The sequence below is a fragment of the Coturnix japonica genome, chromosome 28, assembly GCF_001577835.2.
Source record: "Coturnix japonica isolate 7356 chromosome 28, Coturnix japonica 2.1, whole genome shotgun sequence".
Classification (NCBI taxonomy): Eukaryota; Metazoa; Chordata; class Aves; order Galliformes; family Phasianidae; genus Coturnix; species Coturnix japonica.
The window spans coordinates 3,289,274-3,313,545 of NC_029543.1; the positions used below are offsets into that span (position 1 = coordinate 3,289,274).

At 45.7% G+C, this 24,272-nt stretch overlaps 2 protein-coding genes across 6 annotated transcripts in view; one reads left to right on the plus strand and one right to left on the minus strand.

Moving 5' to 3' along the window:
* Positions 1-15,843, plus strand: part of CPAMD8 (C3 and PZP like alpha-2-macroglobulin domain containing 8) — a 40,440-nt gene extending 24,597 nt beyond the window's left edge. For 3 of the 5 annotated variants that reach the window (XM_015886180.1, XM_015886181.1, XM_015886183.2), the window contains 14 exons: positions 1,010-1,175; positions 1,713-1,799; positions 2,160-2,296; positions 2,666-2,821; positions 3,217-3,279; positions 3,648-3,886; positions 4,966-5,053; positions 8,409-8,483; positions 9,169-9,274; positions 9,364-9,474; positions 10,043-10,255; positions 10,702-10,776; positions 14,598-14,766; positions 15,053-15,843. In XM_015886180.1, the coding sequence (XP_015741666.1) occupies positions 1,010-1,175; positions 1,713-1,799; positions 2,160-2,296; positions 2,666-2,821; positions 3,217-3,279; positions 3,648-3,886; positions 4,966-5,053; positions 8,409-8,483; positions 9,169-9,274; positions 9,364-9,474; positions 10,043-10,255; positions 10,702-10,776; positions 14,598-14,766; position 15,053 (1,686 nt within the window). In that variant the 3' untranslated portion in view covers positions 15,054-15,843. Of the gene's footprint in view, positions 1-1,009; positions 1,176-1,712; positions 1,800-2,159; positions 2,297-2,665; positions 2,822-3,216; positions 3,280-3,647; positions 3,887-4,965; positions 5,054-8,408; positions 8,484-9,168; positions 9,275-9,363; positions 9,475-10,042; positions 10,256-10,701; positions 10,777-14,597; positions 14,767-15,052 lie in introns of those variants that run through there. The other 2 variants (XM_015886182.1, XR_004305463.1) reach the window with 2 other exon arrangements.
* A 2,393-nt stretch (positions 15,844-18,236) lies between these two features.
* On the minus strand, positions 18,237-22,016 carry F2RL3 (F2R like thrombin or trypsin receptor 3). The gene is made up of 2 exons (XM_015886188.2): positions 21,102-22,016; positions 18,237-20,360 (listed from the first exon to the last, which is right to left on the minus strand). The coding sequence occupies exons 1-2, from the start codon at positions 21,190-21,192 to the stop codon at positions 19,291-19,293; spliced, it is 1,161 nt and encodes a 386-aa protein (XP_015741674.1). The 5' UTR covers positions 21,193-22,016; the 3' UTR covers positions 18,237-19,290.
* Between the last annotated feature and the right edge of the window lie 2,256 nt (positions 22,017-24,272).

The following is a 24,272-nucleotide window of genomic DNA, read 5'->3' on the forward strand; positions in this document are numbered from 1 at the left end:
TGTTTTCCGAGGTTCTCCACTCATTAGAATGATAGCATTCAGGTAACCGAGGCTGTTTGGAAGTCTTGAGTGGAGGAAAAATAAAAGTCCTGAAGTGCTCACAGAGTAATTTTCGGCCTCCCTGACAGCACTGTCCTCCTCTGAGAAGTGATGAGATGCTCTCCCTGTGCGTAGGACAGCCCCAGCACTTTTATTTGCTGGAAGTGCAGTTTCTGTAGGGCTAATAGCTTTCCTAGAGGAGATTTGCAAGTGTTGCTAATGATCTTAGCTAGGAAATGAGGAGGGGAAGGTTAGTGCCACAGGGAAATCAAAGGAAACCAAATTACATCAAGTCCAATTAAATTGTTTCTATAAATTATCAGAGCTACATTCCTGCATGGTGAGGTCATTGAGGGATTTAATAAAACATGTTTGTTGGCTGCAGGGACCCCTGGGAACCTTGGCCTTTATTATCCTCTGGCGCCTGCTAGACGCACCAGAGTGTCAGGAACGCCATCAGACGTACAGCAAAGAGCTCTCTGCTGCTCTGTTCATCCACTGCCCTGCAGCAACATGGCATCTATTTTCAGCTTTAAGGAGAATAAAGTCATCTTGGAATTAGTCTAGATCTGTGCTATGCTATTTGCTCCTGTTGTTCAGTGTGTGATGTGTGTCTTTTCTTAAGGAAAGTGTTGGTGTCATTCTACGCAGAGAATTCTACGTGTGTTTCCTCCTTGTTTTTTAATGGGCACAAAGTTCTGAGAAATGCATTGATTCCAACTCTGTCCACTGGTGGGAAGGAGTGAAGGAATTCCTTTTTCTGCTTTACTTTTGCATGTAGATCCTGCTTTACCTGTTTTGCTGTTAATATCTTAACCCCTGATAGTCCATGAGTTTTCTCACTGCTTTCCAACTCTTTCCCATCCCACTGCAGGGGTGTGAGCAGGTCACTGTCCTGTGCTTTGCTGCCTGCTGGGGTTAACAGGGCTAAAGGGGCTGGTAACGTGTGGGCTCTTTCCCCCAAATACAGGAAGAGAGATCTGCTGTTGACAAAGCAAAACACTTCTTAGAGTCCAACTTGCACTCAGCAGAAGACCCTTATACCACTGCCTTGACTGCATATGCCCTGACACTGCTGCACAGTCCTGCTGCTGCTGTGGCACTGAGGAAAATGAACAGCATGGCAATCACACAAGGTACTGTGTACATGGGGCCAGCGTGGCAAGTTCTTAACTTGGCAACCCCATTACAGCAATAAACAAACAGGCCTTGCAGCTCAAATGGGGTGTTTGAGCTGCTGGAGAGGATAGAGCCTGTGGGACAAGGTGATCCTCACAGCACAGTTTGACACTGTAAGGAAAGAGTTTTCTGATTTCATTTTTGGAGAGGGCTGAGTGCCTTATTTCTGTGCCTGCAACTGATGCTGAACGAAGGCAAGTGCACTGGAAACCCTGCAGTAACTTTCTGGTCAGTATGTCAGAGCTTGTCTGGTAACACATCATGTCTCCTAATGGTGTATATTGATCTAATAATCAAGAATGATCTCATTTGTCACACTGAACCAGAACAGAGCAGGTGCCAAAGGAATGCTTCTCTAAATGGAGTGGCAGTGCAGTTCCAGGCACTGACCTGCTGAGTTGGTGCAATAGTAGTGTTTGATTCTTCCCATACATGCAGTCTGAGCTGCAGTCCTGCTATAATATCACACATCTTCCTCTGTCCTGTTGTTCTAGATGGCTTTACGCACTGGAGCTTGACGGGAAGTCTTGTAACTGATGAAGATACCTTCATGGGATTTAACGATGGTCTCTCTCAATCAGGTACCTGTATGGCAAAAGCAAAAATGAGGGGATGTGCTGCAGTAGGGGGCCAATGACAACACAGTTTACTTTATACACTTCAGATTTTCCCACATCTCTGCGCCCTCACAAAATCCATTGGCATTTGTGGAGACAGGATAATTTTGGTCCCCAGAGAAATCTAATTTAACAAGACACTCTGAAGATGTCAGTGTCTGTTGTTTATCTTTGTATTTTCACATTGACATAAGGATTGTGTCCCCAGCTTCTATCGGCAGTCACTGTCAGTTCAGTGCTGATTTCTCAACAGTTGACCAACTTGATTCTCTCTCCTAGATGGTAGTTTGATTTATTTCCTCTTCTCCCTCACTTCTCTTTCAGTAGTTTCTGCAGAAGTGGAAATGACATCTTATGCCCTTCTGACATACACGCTCCTAGGAGATGTGGCTTCTGCACTCCCTGTGGTTAAATGGCTCTCACAGCAGAGAAATGCACTCGGAGGATTCTCTTCTACTCAGGTGGGCTGCCTTAAACAAAGGTAACTTTGGTGCATGCATAGTCAACTGCAGAAATTAATTGATTCAGGTATGGTTAAGGTAGGATTTCTGTCTAGAGTCTAGAAGCTGTGTCCTGTTAAGAAGAAAAGCTTTCTGTTGCTCTCGACTACTTCCTTCTGGAATCAGTAGTTTGAAAGGAACCTAGACTTTATCCTTACAGATGTCCTTGACAGCAAAAGCAAACAAAAGCTGAGATTTCTTTTGCAGTGTGAATCAATAAGGAAGACTCTGCTACCAAAAGCTGATGACTGTGCGACACAATGCTTGCTTGCAAGCTTAGTCTGTGCTCTGTTCTTCACTATTCTTACCTCTCCCTCTTCTGATCCCTAGGACACATGTGTAGCCCTGCAGGCTCTGGCTGAGTATGCGATCCTTTCTTATGTTGGAGGAGTCAACCTTACCATTTCCTTGGCTTCTACTAATTTAGACTACCAGGAAACATTTGAACTTAATAAGATGAATAAAAAAGTCCTCCAGACTGCAGTGGTGAGTGGTTTAAGTGTTAACGTGGTCTATCTGAACTGGAATCTGAATGACAAATCAGCAAAGTTCAGTAATGGTAGTAAAAATAATCTTTAAAAAAGTGAACTGAACACTGAAATGTGAGATTTCCTGGGATTTCGTGGTTTGTTTTGATGTGAAGGGGGCAGAAATCAAAGGCATTTTTAACCAGAACTGTTGACTGATGTTTGTTTTGTGCTGCTACTTGTTTCTACCTTCGTTAATGCAGGTGACTGATGAGAATAAGCCATGGTCACCTCAGCTGTTTGGGGTCCTTTATAACTGGAAAGATCTCTTTCACAGAATCAAGCTAAAATTGATATTCACTTATATTCTGAATGCTACATCTTGGCTGTGTCTTAACTATGGGTTCTCCACAGATCCCCAGTATTCCTACAGGGCTGTTTGTGAGTGCCAAAGGCGAAGGCTGCTGTCTGATGCAGGTAAAGATGCTTCAGGGCTTCAGAAAGTATGTGAGCAGTGATCTCTAAGCTGACAATCTGTTTGCTGTACTTTTAATGCCAGATTGCTGCAAGGGAGGAGCTGCACTTTGAGTTTCTAAGTAGGTGTATAACATGGTGTTGCTTTAATCCATAGAAGCAAATGTGATTGTACCACGTGAACTTGTTTTAGTATAGCTTTACCTATACAAAACCAAGTTTTAAAGCTTCTCTGGCTTCTGTGCATGCCATTCTCTCTCTCTGAAGAGGTATCCTCCTTATGCTGGTTTTTGGAGAATATTTGCAGATGCTACAAAATATGGGACTCTAATTAACTACCACAATCTTTTTCTTTCCCCTTTCTACCACAGATTGATGTCACATACAATGTGCCAGATCCTATTGCCAAACCAGCATTCCAGCTCCTGGTTAACCTGAAGGAGCCAAAGTCAGAGCAGCATCTCCAAGCTCCAGTTCTGCTGCGCTCTCTCACTCCAGATGAGAATCGCTCTGAAACCTTTCACAGAGAGAGAGCAGTGGTGGATGATGATGACCCGGCTGCAGATCGGGACCATCAGGAGTACAAAGTGATTCTAGAGACATGCACGAGGTAGGAAATGTCAGCCTCCATCCCACCCTGCTTGTTCCTCAGAGGCAGCCCAGTGTTTTGATTAGCACATCTATTGCTCCTTCCATTGTAGGCTTTTCCACCAGTGAGAACTCTCTGCTGTCTAAAACTGTAAGGCAGTTGTACTGATGTGTTCATCAGTGCAGGGAAAATACTTCATTATTTTGACACATTTTATTGTTTTTAGCCTAGTTGAATTTTTCATCTCTTTTGTAACAATAACCACTGATAAGAGACTCAAACTCATCTTCCACAAGTTTGCTGAGTGCTTTGGTGCACATAACAATAGTACCACTTTCCCAGCCCATTTTCCCTTCTGCCTGAGCACTGCAGTTGATAGTGGGGAGGTAGGCTTACAGTTTTGTCAATCCCTTAAAGATCCTTGTAACTAAGGAGGCTGCCCTGCAACAACACAACCTTTCTGTTGTTATTACTGAAACTTCTGTCCTGGGAATTGCTGGAGAAAAGACAGAAATTGGAGAGGATATGCAGTCCAAGGAGATTGATTGCTGGAAAGAAAACAAAAGCAAATGAAATCTTCTCTTTCCTCCTTTTCTTCTTGTAATGATGCTCTTTTAATTCCTTTGTCTTAGGCAATGTGAGTAGAGAATTGCATCAATGGATGATGATGGAAATATTTAGAGCTAGGGGTGATTGTTTTAAAGAGTTACCAGGTGAAGTCCTTGGGATGCTTTCCTGTAAAGAACAGCTAGGAGAAAAGAAAGACAACAAAAACAATGGGAAGGAGAGGGTTGTGGTTACAGGTAAAGGGATACTATAGGATATTTTAGGGAGATGTGAGGAGTTAGACCAAGAGAAGGGCTTAATGGCTCTAGGAGACTCTTAGCCCTGAACTGGAGTCCCCAGGTTTATCTGCAGACCATCCAGAGCCATTGTGGACATACAAGCTTGAAATCCTTCAGAGTAAAGACCCTTTGTATTTCTTTCTCTGGAGCTTCTTTCAGTTCTGCTCCATCACAAGCTGTCCATGTACTGTTCGTTATCTTGGATCCTGAATTTATTTCCATTCTCTCTGTCTCTCTTTTTTCTCATGTGGGAAGATGGTTGCACTCAGGATCCTCTAACATGGCAGTGCTGGAAGTGCCGTTGTTCTCAGGGTTTCGTGCAGACATCGAGAGCCTAGAACAGGTAAGGTGTAATGAGAATGCAAGGCATTGTTCTGAGCTGGGACCTGGCTCTCTAGTTGGTAGGAATTCCCTTTGGAGAGCAATAGCAAGGAAATGCTGTTGTCTGTTAGAACACTGGCTGAAAAGATGTGATTAAAACTGGGAGCAGGAGATCTCACATGTCAAAAAATATTTATCTGATGTGAGCAAACAGAAGTTCTGAGCAAGAGTAACAAATGTACTGAATGAAGGTTTATTACTAAGCACAGCACACAGTAATTAAATGAGACCCATTTGGAAATGCTGAAGTGAAAATGTGCTCTAACAGGAGCTGTTTATGGCTTCTTAGTAGGCTGTGTTATCTCCAACATCTGGATTCCATTTCTTTGGAGGCTCTGTGTCTTGGAATTTTTTGCCTTTTTTTCTTCCCTTCTGGGAGAACATCATGTTTATTGCAATCCAAACTGAGGTGGACAGAATGTGCCTCTTACCCAGCCAGCCCTCTAGGGGAGATGAACCGTAATCTTCAGCTTTGCTTTATATTTGTTAAGGCATTACAGCACACTCACTTGTTTTTTACGCTGCAGATTTTTTGAGGACTGATAGATTTTAAAGGGTGAATAACTGAAGAGGTATAGATATAAACTAAACTGTGCCTTTGAGATCTGAAAAGGAGCTTAAAAACTACATTTTAGAAGGAAGTCTTTTTGTAACAGCCTCATCCTCATTACATGAGAGGGGATGGGAATGATAGTGAAAACCAGGCAGTTAATTTTGATGTCTCAGTTCAGAGGAAGGGTGCACACTGCACTGTGTTTCTTTAGAACTTCCCTTGATTTGACTGAGTTGTAATAAACACCATTGTATTTTCTTGGGGAAAATGAGACCAACATATTCCTCTCCAGGGCTGCTCTGTGCTGCAGAAGAGTTACTTCCTTGCAGCTGAGTGAGCTCCCCAGCACATTAACCATGAACGGGCTTTCTCTAGCACTAAACACAGTTGGCTGTGCTTACCTGTCTGAGTCTCATGTTCTCCCTTTATGGGCAGAGAAGCAGGAATCCCTGTGTAGCACCATCTGCCAGGTTCTCAGCTGGTCTGGTTTTGCGTGTGGTGCACAACAGGTGGTCTGGTTTTCCAATGTCACAGTCTAACTCCTCAACTAGAAGTGAGTTTCTTCCTTTGGGCAGTAGGAAATTTTGCTGAATTGAGAACAATGTTGCATCTTCCAGGGGTAATGTTCCTTTGGAAAGCTGAGATGCATCCTTTTCAGTGCAGACATCCTTTGCATCTGAAAGGTAGGATCTGGAGTAATGCAGACAGGGAATGAAGATACAACCCCTGCCATGTATTTATGCCTGGCATAATGTGTATCCCATGGAGCTGTGGTACCAGTTTTGTACTTTGGACTCACCTTCAGCTGCAGCAAACCCAGTCATTCCCATTGCTGCATTTTTCCTTTGTTTCTGTAGCAGTTCCCTTTGCTCCTAGCAAGGAGGGCCGGGGCTGTAAATCAGATTTCCTTGTTTGTTGTTTGCCCTCACAAGGGAGCAGTGTTCACAGAGCAGGCCCACGTGCAGCTCCAGGGCACTGATGGTTAATGAATGCTCTGTTGCACTTCGATGGCAGCCCCCCTGGCTGTGCAGCCACAAATCCTTCTAATAATGCTGGGTGTCGACAAGGTCAGGAGGTCACTACGGGCTGGTATATATCAACCTTCACCAGAAAAATGCAACTTTAGCTGAGCTGTGCATTTCCCGATGGCGCCAGCCCCTCCGAGCCCTCATAAAGCCCTGTCTGCAGCCATCTACTGCTGAGCACCAGCAGCCACCGCCAGGCCCTGCAATTGTAAGGACAGATTAAATTGGGCCTTTCCATACTGTGAGGGTCTGAAACACGTGTTCCTGTGCTCGTTAGGGTAATAGCAGGAAGCTGTGTGCAGGGTTTTACAGCTAGAAGTGCTATGCTGGAGAAATTCACAGCTGAAGCTGTTGGCAGCAGGGTCAGTCAGAGTTTGGTAGGGGTACCTTTTGCTTTGTGTCATTCTTTCAAATATATATAATAATAATAATAATAATAATAATTGCTTTCCCTTCTGCAGTGCTTTCCTTCTATGATCTAAAATAACGTATCTCAAAATAAACACAGTGAGCTGAGTCATGCCGCCCTGTCGCAAATGGGGTTGTGTCCAACAGGTTAAAGCAACAGGGTGATTTGGAGCAGGAAGAGCCTATGTTCAGCCTTCTGCTCCCCGGACCAGGATTTAAACTCAAGTCCTTTCCCACAGGTCATATTCCAAAGCATCTGAATTAGATACTTCTCACTTGATGAATGTTTTCTTTCTACAGCACATCAAAACAGTGATGGTTGATCAGTTACCTTGAGCGTGACAGCCATTATATCAAGATAATAATTTTCCATGCTTGGAAAAATAAAGGAATAACTCCTATTGGAAATAAAACCAAGCAAACTTTGTACAATTATACCAGAGGATAACACTAATAGTTTGGGGGACCTTCTCAGCATTCTCATCCAGGGAGATCATTTCTTCGCTCTTTGAGATGGTGCTGTGATTCCATGAATAAATGCTCTCACACTTTTCTATGAGCCTTTGCTCACAAGGAGATGATCTGGAGCATCTTGAAAACAGCTGCAGTAGATTAAAGGCAGAAGCATCCTAAATGTGAGAGGTGCTCTTAGATCTTGTTCTAATGCTCTTTAGATATGCAGATCGTCCCAGTAAGTAGTAGAAAAAGTGTAATGTATTGTGTGCATTACTGGCACAACACATGCTGCAAATCCCTGAGCTTCAGAGGGAGGGAAGATGTGTAGCAGGGCCTGGCCTGACCCCATTCGTCAAAGGGAGGACGCCTAAGGCTTTTTCAAATGGCTGCTCTTCTCAAATGTAAGGATTAATTTTCCTGGCAGAAGAATGTTTTGGATTTTTCAGCTGATGGGAGAAGGGGCCTTTAATAACCAGTGTGATCCAGCAGCAGAATCCCTTGGCTGTTTGGAAGAGTTTAAATAAGAGATTTTTATGGAGTGTTTTGGGGTCTCTGAGGTCTTGGTACTGAAAACAATCTGGGAGCTGTTCAATTAGATTATGGGTGACATGTCAGGTGTGGTCTGAGGGAGATAAATGCTCCCCTCTCCACAGGGATCAGGAAGAACACAGCACTGTGCACCTTGCAAGCATTCCTCATCAGATCAGAGGGGGAAAAAATGTGAACGTGTTTTTTCCTCAGTTGTCTGAGAGCGACTTCACTCCTCTTTGCATTCCTCCTCTTGACCATCCTTCTCCAGCCAGAGAAACCTCTCGGTTTTGATATGCCATTTTCTATAAGATGAGATGAAATTAAACCTGTTCGTTTTTCCCCAGTTACTGATGAACAAGCAAATTGGATTAAAAAGATATGAAGTGGATGGAAGAAAAGTCCTGTTTTATTTTGACGAGGTAATGAACTTGTTTCTTATGCCACGTTTTAGTGAAAGGCAGATAGGCAGGTGGCTGCACAGGGATACAGTGCACCACTGCTGGTGGCCATTTGCAGATGAAAACTGGGATGCAGCTGTAACTGGCAAGTTACCTGGGCCTCTTTCAAGGTGGGCAAGTGCTGTGGTTTTGGTTAGAAGCCCAAGTATCAAGGAGGTGGGTGATCAACTTCAGCTCAGACAATCTCTTGTCAAGTATCTCTTAGTTCTTACCCCAAAATAAAATGACCTCCAGGTACACGTAGCATCCTTAAATGCAGCAGTCCTTAAAAGGAGGCAAAATGCTGCCCAATTCATACCAGAAAGTGAGAAGTGAGATTTCTGCCGTCTTAGTTATCAGCAGTAAATTGTTGTCTAGTTGATTAGCAGGCAGATTGAGGACGGGAGTGCTGCTGGGCTACAGATGAGATTCTGGTTTTGCTTTCTGAGGTTGTTTAGCAGGTACATGCTTTAATTTAAAGGCTGATAAAGTATCATTTGTTTTAATTCATTCTGTTTGGCTTTTATTTGTTATCATTGTATCTCCTGTTGGATGTGTCTTCATTCTCACCCTTTTGCATTAGGAGCTCATTTGCTGCATTTGTTCATCTCTCTTTGCTGACAGCATAGTTTTTGTTACAATGAGTATTTTGCATCATTTCATACAGATTCCTAGCCAGTGCATGACCTGTGTAAAGTTTCAAGCTTTCAGAGAGTATATAGTTGGGAAAACTGCTCCTGTTCCTATCAAAGTGTATGATTACTATGAGCCAGGTACGTGTTTGCTTTCCTTTGATTTTTCCGGCAGCATTAGGGCTCTAATATTAAGACTGTTGTGATTTCTCTTTCTTGCTGACCTGCAGCTTTTGAAGCAACTCGTTTCTACAACGTGAGTGAGAACAGCCCCTTGGCGCGGGAGCTCTGCGATGGGCCAACGTGCAATGAAGTGGAGAGCTCAGCCAGCCAATGGGCAGGTGGGTTGCACAAAACCCAAGCAGATTTTGGAAAATGGAACCTGCAGGCACATAAGTCCAGGAGATCAGAACTCAAAGTGATGTTTAGGAAAACATTTGTGTTGGTGGAAGGTTTACAAACATCTGCATGAGAGCAGCATTGAATTCATGACAGCCAAAGACAGCAATGGGTTCTGCGCTCCAGGTTCCAAAAGTGACTGCCTTTATTTGCTTCAGAGGCAAGATGTAGTGCATAGCTCTGGATGTACCTGTGGAAAGTGAGATGTTTTAATACACATAAAACTTTTTTCAAATGCAGTTTAGTTTTCTTCCTATAAAATATCTTGCAGTGAAGTTCCTCAAACTGAAAGATCAAATTATGTTCAGTAGTGACAGGTTTAACTTGTCTCAGAAGCAGTAATCTCTTTCCTACCATGTATGTTATGGGAAACTGGGAGAGTTGTGCTATCCAATACCTGAAATTCAGTGTGAAAATTTACATAGAAGCAGGGAGAAAACTGTTTCCTTGTCTTTCCCTTCCCTACCCTATACAAAAAGGTTGCTTTGGATGTTTCTGTTTACTTTGCAGGCTTTTCTCATTCTGGGCCGTGCAATAACATTTTTGGATGTTTGGAGGATGAGTATTTTGAGCAATGCATGTGCTCAAGAGACTGCGGCTACGATGGGGATCCCGTATGTGGATCAGATGGGCAGATCTACCAGAACCATTGCCAAATGGAAGTAGCATCGTGCAGGAATAATACGAGGATAGAGCAGATCCCCATGTCTCAGTGTTCTAACTGTAGGTTTCATTCAGCTTCTTATTTCTGTTACAGTCTAGTTGGGGAGCACTACAGATCTAACCAAATGATAACTACAGGTGTGTGGTAGGGAAAAGAGGAGAATTCAAAACCTCCTATGTAGTATTTTGCTACTCACACTACAGGAGACTGAAGTGTATGAGCAGCAGCCTGCCTGCTAGCTCAGCACTGGATTTTCTGATATCATATTCTACCAATGTTGATGAACTCGTGAAAAAAATAGTGATTTTGATTGCCTGAAGTGAATAATCCAAGGTAAAAGTACTACCAGTGTAACACAGCATATTTTGGAGTCTCTGCATGGGCTTCCAAGATGTGTGGGGCAGAATACCTGAACTAAATGTACCACCTCTGTTAAATGCAAATGTTTTCTGGAGACTTAAGAAATGTGATGCCCAAGGTATTCATTTTTCTTTCTTATTTACAGCCAAGAATTTGCCAGAAGAAAGGGAGACCAACTCCCATACAGCTGAACAACCCAGTGTCCAACAGCCTCCAGCAGGTAATGTCTACATCACATCAAGTGGCAGTCCTGATCCTTTCAGAGCTGCTGTTTGGAATGAAGAGCCTTAGTGAGCAAAAGCTTTGAGGTCATAAAGTAACCAGGATTTTGGCTGCTCATTTTATTTGGTGCATATATTCATACATTATTTTTTCCAACGCTGGTGTCAAACTTGCTCATGGCTCACAAAATAATCTCACCAAGAAGCAGTGGAGGGTCAATAGAATAGTTTGTTTTGTGCTGTTTCTAGTAAATAAACTGGACTAGATTTTTTTCCTGGCTGCTTTCCACTCATTAATTTGGTTCTGGCCTCTAACTCCCTGCAACGAATCAGTAAGACAAGTTAATTCCTCAAGAGAGGTCTCTGTGCCTTCCCATATGCGTATCCTTCCACCACGTCCTTCTTGTGCACCAAAGTTCAGACCACCACACATTCAGTGTGAGAGACACTGTCCTTTCCTCTGCCCATCCTCTACTCTGCAGAAGCTGATGGTATTTTTTAGGGTGTAAGAGCACAGCGAATACTCCATCATGACCTATTTCTGTCTTGATGTTTTAATACCTCTCCTATTTTCCTTCCCTTGGTTTCTGAACTTGACGTGTATCAGAATGCTATCTGCTAGAAGAACTGAAATGAATACCTGTCATCTGTGCAAATGCAGCATACCCAACATGAGAAAACTGTATGCAATCTGAACCCTTGAAAGCAGCATTCCCAAACTGCTCTGCAGGACACTGGTGTGCAAATCCATAGTGTTTTGCTGTTGGTCTACAAAATTGGGTTGCCATTACATTATTCTCCGATACAACTTCAGTTACCTGAGATAGTCCACAATCCAGAAACCTTCAGAACAGTGTTTCTGAAGTAATCTGCATTGAAATACCAATAGCCAGAGCCCTCTGGTTTCTGTTTTGAGCAGACAAAAGTAATATGGGCTCAGTGGGCTCCCAGTAGGACCAGAAGTGGCAATTTAGATCTTGTGTGGCATTTTCATACACTTTGGATTAATAACCATATGTATGCCATAGGGATACGTTTATCAAAGCACAAGCATTATGAGCTTGCTGCATTCTAGGGCATGTAAGTGCTAAAGAGATCTCCTGGAAGGCAGATACTCATCTGAAATGAGCTGTCTGAGCAGCCATGGCAGCGTGAGCATTCAGAAATAAAACAGACTAAATCCTGTATCAGGAAAAGCTCCCAGCATGTGATTTTCATTAATCCTCTGAGCTCCTCTCAGGTCAACCACGTGGTACATGAATCAAAGTGTAACAGATGAATGAATCCCTCCTTATGCGTGGGTCTCATTTGGACTCGCTGGTTTGTTAGCATTGAAGCATGAGATTGGTTTAAGTCGGCTCAGGTGCTCTGGGTTTCCAGTGAGCGTTCTGATGAGCCATGTCTAAATCTGTGATTTCCTAAAGGGATGCAAAGCTCCAGGAGCCAGATCAAGATTAGGGCAGGTGGATGAAGCTGCTTCAGTGTGTTAATTGTCAGGAAATGCCCTTTTCTTGCAGAACCTCGTGGTGGTTTTATTGTCTGATATCCTTCTGCATTTGCCATGTGATTTGTGAAGGCTCAGCTTGGTTTGACTGATGCCTCCATTGTCAGCTCTTGCCTATGGTAACTCAGCAGTGGCAACAATCCTTCCAGCAAACAGTGGGGAACTTCATAATGTATTTAGGCTCACTTTGGCCGACAGACTTGTAATATAGTTCCATATATGCCTCTGAGTTTACTAGAATAAACAACAGCTTAAGAGTTATGCTATTCAAGTTAAATGAATGTATGCATGCCCTGAAAAAAAGCAGTGCTGCTTGTGGAATATTCTCTTGATTTAGAGGGAAGTTTGGCAGGACCCAGCTGAAATGAAAGCCAGCTGAAGGCACTCATGACTGAATCCCCTTCCTCAGCTGTTTCTCACAGGTGATCTACTGAGACTCAGAGGTGGAACAGCTTTTTCATGAGTAGTATGGATCCAGCCCTGCCTATAAGCATTGCAGCTCTGCTGGTGTGCTTTCACAGCCTGTTCCAGTCACTTTGGTTGAACAGAAAGCTCCTGAAGCAAGATTTTGGTTGCTGAATGGATTATGAGCAGCATCTTGAGTGTGTTTCTGTCTTTGACTTTCCTAAGGTCATTGATTTCAGAGCCTCAGGGATCTTTAGTAGCTCTGATAACATCTCTCTGATGAAACGGTGCATTAATTGATTCCATAGGTCTTCAATGCTCTTCTGAAACTGACTAAATCTTATCTACTCAAAGTGCTGATGTTCAGCTGGCGCTGTTAGAAGATACATTGATGACACTGTGATTCTGCATCTGTTTGGTGGAGAAGCAATATCAAATCATGCTGCGGCAGCACTCAGCAGTGTTGGTGCTGCTGCTCTGTTGCACTCTGTGCTTTCCTGAGCAGGCAACCCCCCAGCTTTGTGCTGTCTGACCCCCCTGCACCCCACAGCTGGAGCTGTATTATTTATATGCTTCTGTTCCAGCAGCCAGAAGGTCCAGGGCCTGTGATCAAATTAATACAATTCTTTAATTTGGTGTCATCGTTGTTATTTCAGAAAATGCCCTCACCCATCTCTGGCTTCTGATGGGAACTTCAGGGTGAGCTCTGTTTTCAGGTGGAGCCATCCATGCAGTGCTCACAGCAGCACTGTTCTTTGAGGACTGATGGAATTGGCTTTGGGCCACTTTTCCTTTCCCCCCATCGCTGCTCAGCAAACATTGGCTGAGGCACAAACATTTGGAGATGGGACAGTGGTTTGTATGCAACAGGAAATGTCGGCCTTTCATCTTTGCTTTGACTCCAACACTGCATTCCTAGGAAAAGTGAGGTCTGTGATGTTAATTCTGTCCCTGGTGGACAGCAATCATCCATTCATAGAGCACAGAGCAGCCTCATGATCTGGCACGTTCTCTCTCGGAGAAGGCCAAGAAGTGAACACAGACTGACTCTGCTTGCAGGCAAGTGTTCCCTTTCCTCTGGCTGAGCCTGTTGCTGGGAGGGTGTGGGAGGCAGCAGGAAAGCCTTCAAATATTTTATTTCTAGAGAACAAATGTTTTCAAAGGCCTTGACAAGCATCCTCCTTCAATAAAGCAAACTTTTATGAGGGGGACATTTCCTCTTGCAGCAACTATGTTTTGGTGATTGCTCTAATCCAAATCAAAGCAGTGTGTGTAGAAAGCAAACGGGGTGAGATGAAAAGCTGAGCTGGCTCAAGGCACAGCTCAGAGAACAAGGAGCTATTGATGTTCCCTGAACTTGTATCTTGCAGTCTTACCTCTGGGCTGTGGGTGATCACCCAGCACAGTGATATGGCCCTTTTTGGTGGGATGGTCACAGTGAGTGATTTGACAGTGCCTTTGGGTGGGCTGGAGGGAATTCATGGAGGATAAATGTCTGTTTATGCTCACTTCTATCTTAAATGCTGACAGCTCCTTGGTGCTCTGGCTGTGCTGAAGCAAACACACCTCAGCTAGATGAGGCTGAAGGTGGAGTAAATGTTTTCAGTGCAGGATCCAGGTCTGTTGTGCCAAAATCTTCATTGTCATTGGTCTGAAAACAAATCTCCCCCTTCTAACTGGTCTCTTCATCACATACACGGAGTAAAGCTTTGTATGTGAACCTAAGCATGTGTGCACTGCTCTGCTGACACGTGCAGCCTCCGTTACACAAATGAAATGCTTGTATGGCTCCTGAGTTGCCTCCCTTATTGCCGTTCCTTCCCTCTGATGTCATTCCCCTCTGCACTTAAGCATTGCATGTCACAGCATATAAGTTTCCTTGGCTAAAGCACAACCATGTTTCCTTTCCAGCTGAGGAAGGCCCTCCGCTGCAGTTGGATCTGTCATATTATTCCTATGAATACGACCCGGACCCCTATGCTTCTGAAGCTGATGTTTTTGAGATGGTGGCAGAACTGACAACAGCGAGCACGTTAAGAGAAGTGGACACGGATCAGGAAGTAGTGACCACTGTAGAATGGTGAGCTGGGGATTGTAAATCTGCTCTGAGAGCTATAGCACAGCAATTCGTCTGTTGGGTCAAATGTGTTAGGTTCCTCAAAACAGGCATTCTTATAAGTGGCTCCTGAGTTTCTTTAGCAAATGTTCACCAGGACCAAGATCTCACTGGGACAGCATACGAGTTTTCATACCTGGGTGTCTCCATTCTTAGGAGATTGAAGCTTTTTGCTGCCCAGTCTCAAGGATGTGTCATAAAGTTACATAATGGGAAAGTGACCTTTTTCATCGTACTCTCTTTCCAACAGAAATATATAATTTAAATAAAGAGAAGAGGCTCAGAATCAACTCCCGTATGAGTTTGTTCCAACAGATGACCTGCTGCAGAACAGAAACTGAATGATGACTACTTCCTGCTGCCCTCAGAACTGTGTAGGCTTTTCTGCCCCACGGGGAGAACTGGAGAGCAAAGAGGGACGCTCAGAATTATTCTTCTGTCAATTTTTCTGCCTTTTGTGCAACCTCTTAGGAATGCTGCCAAGGATGGAAGGCCGATACGCTGTGCCCTCTAGGTGAGAAAAATAGGGGCTGGAATTCAAACCTATAGACCATTTCCAAGTGTTTTCTCTATTATCGGGATACTGCAACTGCCATTTCCTAGCTACATTTAGAAGCTAAGTCCAGGCCTTGTGCTTAGCTAAACTGCTGTTTGAGGAAAGATGGCTGAGGAGTTTTCTCTCAAATTATTATAATAAAAATCAGTGCATTTTGCTAGTTACGACATAGCAAGAGGCTAAGCATCTTCTCTAGCCTATAAATCTACTGCACCCATAATGATGTCCCAAAAGAAGAAAAACTGCACTATTATCAACATGTTGTTGGGCAGTCTGTTTTACAAGAAAAAAAAAACTGAAATCCAGGGCTGGAAAGCTTCAGGTGAGGAGTTTGCCAGCTGTAACAGCACCTGGTGGATGAGCCCTCTTCATTTTGCACTATGTGCTGGTGACGGCTGCTTGCAGCCTTCTCAGCTCTGCAGCCCCTTTCCTCCTTGTAACCCTGGCATGAAAATAAAGCTGACCTGAGGCACAGTTCTTTTAAATGCTTGCCTGACTTCACCAATCACTTTAATTCTGCTCCCCCCAGGACCTCCATTCAATGCCATTTCTGGATACGGCCATCCCATATGTAGACCCTGGGGCTGCTGGTGGCTCAGTGGCCAGATCCCCATAGCCTGACCTGCCCCAGCAATGCAATACAACTAAAACTAAAAGCTCTGTTTCCAAAAGTGCATTACTTTTTGGTTTTCCTCCCTGCCTGGAGCAGCACTGTTCTCTTTGGAGGATTTTGATTCAATTGCCTGTTACAAAATACTGCTAATATTTTATCTTCCCATTTCTATTGTTAGGAGGACCCAGAGTGGGGTGGGAATTCCTTTTGAGAGTGTTTCATGGTGAATGGAAACAGGAAAAAGCCCAACCCCATTCATTTTGAGGGCTCACTCACACAGGAACACTGACATAAATATATCACAATATAGACATTCCATTCCAGAACAAAAGCAGTTTTATTCCAGAAAACAGTCTTCACAAAGACAAAACAGGAGGTATCCCAGACGTTGGGCACATGTAGCTGTAGCAGAAGTGCTGAGTTGTGACCTGAAGCAGTGATTGAACACCTGGTGGAAGGCAGGGCCTTCCAGGGAGCTCAGGTGCAGGCAATGTATGTGATGAAGGGGTGGAGCTGGGATCCCCCCTTCCCAGCCCTCTTTAAAGGGTTGGCAGTGGAGGTGAAGGGATCTTCTGGAGATCCCTGCATCCCTGAAGCCTTTTGAAGGTAAGCAGCTTCTTTCCTTTACTTCTGTGCCTATTGCAGCTTGCCTGCTGCTCTGAGCTCTCCTGTAGGACCTCTCTGTGGCTACTGCTTGTGTGTACCTGCTGCTCCTCAGCAATTTATTGCCACATCTGTTCAGTGTATGTTAATAGAACGTGTCCTTACTGTGTCCGCACTGAGCAGTGGAAGCACTGGCAGCTGCATGCCTGCCTGGCAGGTAAAGAAGTGCCCTTCAACTCAATTCCATCTCCTGTATGCAGCTGGCCTGGTAGATGCTGGCTATTGTGTACATACAGCTTGAGTCAATATTTATCCCCTGGGTAAACAGCAGACTCGGTATGAGCTACAGTGAGAGGGATTTTTTGGTTCATTTCTTTTTTTTTTTTCCTGGCTATCAAAGCTGCAGGATACAAAGCCTGCTGTTTGCTGCTTCCAGCTTCTGTTCAGTGCTTTGGGTCAGGAGGATAAGAAATTTGGGCGCCGTGATTCTGCCTGTGTAACCAACTGCCCTGGGAAGATGGGACTGGTGCTCTGAGCTCTTCAGCCTCCTGTACTCTTCCCCATCCTGGGTTTAATTTCCCTAACTCATCCCTTCAGTAGTTTCGTAAAGGTGGCTGAGGTAATTCTGTATTGGTGCTCTCAGAACCTTGATTGGTCTGGCAGTGTCCCCACTGGGGATGAGCTGATGAAGGCAGAGGGTTTCAGCTGAGTGTTGTGTGACTTCATTTTCCTCAGGCTTGAGAAAGCTCCACATTACTAAATAAGTTCAGTTGGTGCCAGCCCATCGACCTGGCTTTGTTCTATGGGTTCCTTGGGGCACTTTCAGGGCAATCCTTGGGCTGTTCCTCGTTCATAGCTGGGAGAGAATGTGTTCATCTCTCACCAAGGTGGAGACGAACCCAGTGGTGGAATGGCAGCAGGAACAGCAGAGCTGCTGCTGCTCTGGGCTGTGAGCTGGCTGTGGCTTAGAGATGTGTACCTCTTTCTGTTGGAGAGACGCTTCTCCTTTCCTTTCTCTAATGGGTTTGTGAGACAGGTTCCTGCTTACACCAAGTTACGTTACTGAGTAGCCACAGCAGTGCTAATCATTGATGACCTATTGCTTGCAATCCTTTCAATGGAATTAATATTTATATATTAGTAACTGTACATTATGCAGAGTAACCATTACCATGGTATTTATTTTAAAGCAATAGCTCCCTCGTCCTTTCCTGTCTGGGTGTTTTGATCTTAGCTCTTTCCCTTCTTTTTTATCAGCCCCAATAGGAGAAAAAACATCTCAATGTTTGGCTTGCTTGAATAACATCGTGCAAACAACAGCACTTGCTTTGCTAACACTGACAGTTGATATTTAACATGGGGTAACCTGGTTTTCATTATGGTTGACAGATTGACCTATTTGGAAAACCTCAGCTCAGTTTGTTATTTCTTTTCCTGTTTTGGTTTTCTGGTGCTTGCTCCTTCTGGCAGAGTGACCGCAGTCTTGGCTGTGCTGCCTCTCCTGCAGTAGCTGGCATGTTCTGCACGTGCACTGCTGCACCCATAGCCCATCTTGGGCTCTGGATTTTCACCTGCATTCCACCCCAGCACTTACATGTGAGCACACCGTTCTGTGAGCATTTTTGTTTTGTTCACACACATCATAGCGACTCTGAGTCCAGAAAAGGGTTTTGTTTTAGATTCTGAGAAATATTTTATTAAAAACTGATTTTAAAACAATCTTTTCTGTCTCTTTATTGGCATTGTAGGCTCTAAGACTGGTTGGTTGTAGATCGCAGTCCTGGCTGTACCATGAGAACAACAGAATTCAGGGACTCCAAGGATGTTTGTTGTTCATTTTTCTACCTTGCTCCTTGTTGGGATGTGCCCAGAGCTGGGCTTGTTTTGAATACTTTGCAGTGTACCCCAGGGCTGAGCAATGGGTGTGATCAGCTGTTTCAGAAGAGAAAGCTCTTGGTTGTGTGATACAAAGCAAAAAAGTGTGCCCTGAGTGTTTTCTCAATTCCTTCTTTAATACTTCCCTTCAAGTGACAGAATAGAGTCTTGACCCTGAAGAAGTTTTGGGTAGCAGAGACCATTCGCATCAACAGGAGTGAAGGAATTGGGTTTTTACACTTATGACAGTGGGCTGCCTTTGCTGTGGTGGTGATTCTTGGTTAAGCCAAGAATGTAACAGCTAGAAAAGCTGGCACTCTGTGTTCTCTAGACAGAGTATTTTAGTTCAGGCAATGAATGCCTTTTATGTAAATACCTCCTGATATTTTTTTAAATATTTAGAAATTTGGTTCTGTAAGTGCCTGTTCTTTTTCAGCTTTATGTGTTCAAGGACAGCAAGGAAGCCAGTAGCAGAAAAAATGAATAGAAGGCAGACAGGAGGCAGCTCACAGCATGCATTAAAAGCAGACCTGGGTGTACTAACAGAAGCATCCCTGGCAGTGTGTAACCAGATGAGAAGTTGCATACTGTGTTGCAATCACAGATCTGTGTTCAGCACTCCACATCTTATCTGGGACTCAACATCCTTTAAGGAACGTGGTGGTCTGGGTTGATTTGATCCCAGCGGTGCAGACAGAAGAATGTAATTCTTCCTTCCTGGGTCTTGTCTGCTGGGATCTGCTCCTCACTGCTCCAGATGGAACCTGTGAAGTCCTGGTGCTTTGTCCTATCCCCACAGTGTGGTGGGAGTGCCTTGGGGGCAGGGAGCTGGGATGGGAGCTTAAACCAGTGATTCCTTGGAGCTTTTCTGAGGGAGTGTTTCTTTGGAGGTTTGTAAGGAGGGTGTTTTGCTGCGATTGAAGAATGTGCTCCTCACCTTCTCCCGGAAATCTTCTGATACGTAGTAGTAGACAAAGGGGTCAGCACAGCTGTTACAGGTGCTGATGGCCAGGCTCACCATGTAGCTGATGTACAAACTGCCGTACAGCTTGCACTGATAGCTGGAGTAATGAATGAGGAGTAGAACGTTGCTGGGGGTATAGAAGGCCATGAGCGTGACCAGCACGAGAGCTGTGAGCTTTATGGAGTGGGCGTACCGCTTCCCACTGCCCAGGAGGGCCTGCAGAACTGAGCAGTAGCTGAACAGCATCACTGCCAGAGGAACAAGGAAAACACAGGTGATGAGGCAGATGAAGTAGTAGAAGTAATAGCCATCGTCCTCCTGCCTAGGGAGAACATCGTGGCACAGAGTGATGTCTGCTCTGTACAGGGGGTATGACTGCTGCTGCAGAGTCAGGGGCAGAGTGATGCCAGCAGCACAGAGCCAGACAGCAGCACAGGTCCAGGCAGCAAAGGCAGGGGTACGGAAAGAGCGTGAGAAGAAAGGATGCACCACTGCCAGGTACCGGTCCACACTGATGCACGTGAGCAGCAGCACTGAGCAGTACATATTCCCATAGAAGAAAGCTGTGGTGACCCGGCACAGACCTTCCCCGAAGGGCCAGTTGTTCCCAAGGAAATAGTAGAATATCTTGAAGGGCAGCACTGAGATGAGCAGCAGGTCTGCTACAGCCAGGTTCATCAGGAAGATGGTGGAGGTCAGCTTCTCAGTCCTGGTAGCCAGAACCCAGAGGGCCAACCCATTGGAGGGCAGCCCCAGCAGGAAAACAAGGCTGTAGAGGGATGGGATGAGCAGCACTGTGACCCCACTGCTCAGCTGGGAGCGAGCAGCCTCGTGCAGCAGCAGGTATGTCACATTATCTATCCTTGCCTTCTCACCGGGGATGGCTCGGGGGCATGGTGTGATCTCTGCTGTTGTTATCTGCTCGCCGGTGCTGTTCTGAGAGTAATCTGTTGGTGTAAATGCAGTCTGTTACTTGCTGCACGTGTTAATATGAGTGCTTTGCAGAGCAGGCTGGTTCATGATGCTAACACCAGATTCTAAGGTGCTGCATTTTATATTGGTTTCGAGCAGTGAGAGCATTCTGCAAAATGCTCATGTGTCAGAAAAAGCAGAGATGGAGTTAGGTGTGCAGCAGTGTCTATCAGGGGCCTTACTGCAAACTGACACATCTGTTCTGCTGTGCTCTGCTTCCCACTGCTTGCAATTGCTATGGAGCTCAGTACCAGGGGAGCAGGGCACAATCCCTGGATCCTAAGATCCAGGGCCACTCCAGTGCAAAGCTGTGGCTGTGGGAGCTTAATTTTTAGCTGAAGGTTTTGGTTTCAAGTACTCTGTTCGACCCCTCTGATTCTGTCTCTTGCTACTTTATTCTACGCCGGCTTTAATTTCCCTTCCATAAGTATCCCGTCACCTCCTGTTTTAAGTAGAGCAGGCACGAATCTCGGTGAGCATGTGCTTTCAGATCATAGAATCATGGAATGGCTCAGGTTGGAAGGGACCTTAAAGAACATACAGTTCCATCCCTGTGCCATGGGCTCAGTGCCCCTCCCCATCCATGTCATTGGGCACCTCCAGGGATGGAGCACCCAGAATAACGTTTCATAGAAGGGTTCTCAGGGATCTTTTAGAAGTCCCAAACCTGTTGTACTTTAAGAAGCAGTTTTTCCCCCCCAAAAATGCCCACTCACCATCGTAGTCCAGCGCTGCCAGGCACAGTCCCCACACAGCACAGCACAGTGTGAGCCGGGGTGCCAACCACCCGCTCCTGGAGGTCCCCATGCTGCTACAGGAGCTGCACTGCTGGAAGGCAGCTGGGAAAAGCTGTGTGAGCGGCTGTGCTTACGTGTTTCCTCTTTGCAATCCTTAACAGTCGGAAGCACTGGGCTCATCCTGTCACGGCATTCCAGTGTGGTCCGAGCAGAGATGTAGCTGCAGTGTCAGCTGGGGGGATGCACGCATCCAAACCCATAGGGATCATCTGTCAGAGCTCAAGTGATTCATTTGGGTCTCCTCCCTGCTCTGGGCTGTTCTTGAAAATAACAACAATCATGTTTGACGCACTTTGAATTTGGTTTGGAGTGTAAACTGCACTGAAATTCCTCTGGGCTCTGTGTCCAACAGCATCCTTCTGCTCAAGAGGGATCTGAGCAGCACTGTGCAGTGCTTGATGTCCTTCTCCACCCTTCTTCAATGCCTTTGGGAGATGTCATCCCCACACACAGCCATGGAAGGCCACAACCTCCACAGCTCCTGGGGCTTGCAGAGCTCTGCTATGGCCTTGGGGACAGTTCAGGGTTTGGTTTCTGCCCTGCAGTCCCCATTTTGTGTTCAGCCCACCATAGCTCTGTTTCTTTATTTCTAATCCTGCTTCCCTCCCTCCTTGCTCTTGCTGCAGAGGTTAATTAAAGGCCACGGGGCGAGGAACTGTTTGCATCTGAAGGAAGCAGCAGCCGGTGCTGTGACGCACAGAGATAAGTGGTGAGGTCCGGACCTGATGGAGATGTGCTGCTTCCGCCGATAGGCAGGAGCTGGGTGAGCTGAGCCCTCCTGCAGTGCAGGGGCTGACGTGGGTTGAGGAAATCTCTGTGCTCTGGAAGATAATGGTGAACTGCAGCCACTTGTGCCCACACAGAGCTGTGTTTTTTCCAGGGATGAGCAGCCTCCACCCAACGCCCCCCAGGAGAGCAGAGCAGTTTGCCACAACCAACTGCCTGCACAGAGCTGTAGAATCATAGGAGGGCTTAAGTGAGAAGGGACTGCAAAGATCACCCAGTTCCAGCCTCACTGCTCTGGTGTTCCAACCCTGATGGCTCTGGAGAGCTCCATGGCCCCCTCTTCTTCTACTCTTTGTGATGTGAGGCTGTTCTGCGCTCTCACGCAGCACCATTGGGAGAGGACTTGGACTTTCCCTGTTGCCTCTGTGTTCCCTTCCCAGCAATGAGGGCACAGTTGTGGAGCGCTGGGTTGGGGCTGCCTCTCCATGAGGTAAGGATGGAGCTGGAGCCCAGGCAGTAGGAATTGTAAATTTGGCTTGGCAACCTGAAGAGCAGTTCATTTCTGTTTCTTCGGCTCATGAATGGCCTCTTCTGTGGAGGCTGCAAATCTGAGCCTGGCTGCTGTTCGATGAGATTCCTCTATTCCAGGGAGAAAATGATCCTATTTCCTTTGCTTTCACCATATTCTCACATCCCTGTGTTGAGAGGTGGGGTTCCGCTGGCAGGGATAGGGAAGATGCAATGTTAGATGTTTTGCTTTTGTGATTCCCTCAAGATTTATAAACCATTACAACATGACTCATGTGGCCGCATATTTTCCATGCCTCAACCAGGATCCTTTCCATGCTCTGTATGCAAAAAATTAGCCATAATCAGGTGCAGATAGTGTGCAAATCACAGCCCTGCTTCCTACAGATGGGTCTCTGGAGTGGAGCAGGGTGAGGTTATTCACTGCTCTATCCTTCACTTTTCAAATGCTGTGTGATCTTCAGTGATTGCTTTAGATGCAGAACAGCTTGCTTGAAAATTCTCATGCCAGAAGTTTGTCACAGCTTGTTAACATCTCATGTGCTCCCTTCCCTGTCGGGTAACAGTTTGGTTTTAAAGCTGCTCATTGTGCAATAGGTATCTCCTGGGAGAAAGCACTCTTTGCTTCCATCACTCTGAACCCTGAGCAGTTAGAACTGGAACAAAGGGGAGGGAGGGATTTTAGAGGTGTGAGGGAGGTACAAGCAGCACCTGCCCTGCTCCACATGGTGCCTTTAGGGCCTGATTGATCTGACTTTGGGACTCAGGTGCATGTAGCAAGGTTGAGATTCCAGCTCTGTTCCAGCAGCTCAGCTGCAAACCAGCAGGTGTGAAGAGAGAACTAGTGCAGCTGAATCCTGCCCTGGGCTGAGCTCGTGTTCCTGCTGCAGAACGAGAGGCAGCAGCTCTGGGCAGAGCCAGCAGCATGCAGCGTTTCCACCGCTGTCAGCACAACCTCACATTTTCCATGAATGCAATGCTGATTTTTCCCAGCCACTGGCTGTGTGAGCATCGGAGCCTCCTCCAAATCACAGCACAGAAAACCTCCACTGAGCAAGAAAGGAGCATTCGCTCAGCCCAGGTTTGTCCTTGCAGACTGTGGCGTGTGGGGCACCTCCTGCCCTTGCTGGCCACCAGCTCTCCCTCCTCTCCTTTTTCTGCTGTTCAGGTGCTCCCTTCAGCAGGTCTTAATGTAATTTATGAAGTTATTTCATTCTGCAGCCATGAAGGCTCTTGTAAAGCTGTGTAATGCTGAGAGCTCCAGCTGTGTTTGGCGATGTCAGCTGTGCCGTCCCTGGTGCCTTTCACTCCCCCGCAGCACAGGGGCTGTTCTTTGTGCTAAATCCAACATCTCCAAGAGGACGCTTGTGTGTAGAATGCACTGTGTGCTCTGCTACGTCATCACCATCATTTATATCAAACTATTCATACTGTTTATTCACCAGAGGATTGTTATGGCAGTTTGTTTCCCTGGGAGCAATGCTGCTCTGCACGGAAAGTGGAATCGCCCTTTGTTATGGCAACGGAAGTGTTGAGGATGATGTAAAGGAAACTCCTATCAGATCTGGGTCACAGCACTGCGGCTTCATTTGCAAACTCCACACATCCATTTGTTGTGCAGAGCTCCCAGGGAAGGTGGTTCAGCATGTTATTATTACCCAGGAATTTGGGGGGGAAGGCGGGTGGGGGTTATTTTTGTGGTTGCATTTGTACAGCTTTAACCTGGAGCAGATGTGCTGATGGGTTTTGGAACTGGAATCGTGCACTCCAAGGGCTGTTGTGTGGAGCACACGAGTAGCTGAAGCTGGGTCTGGACCTCGGTTTTGCACACCTCTC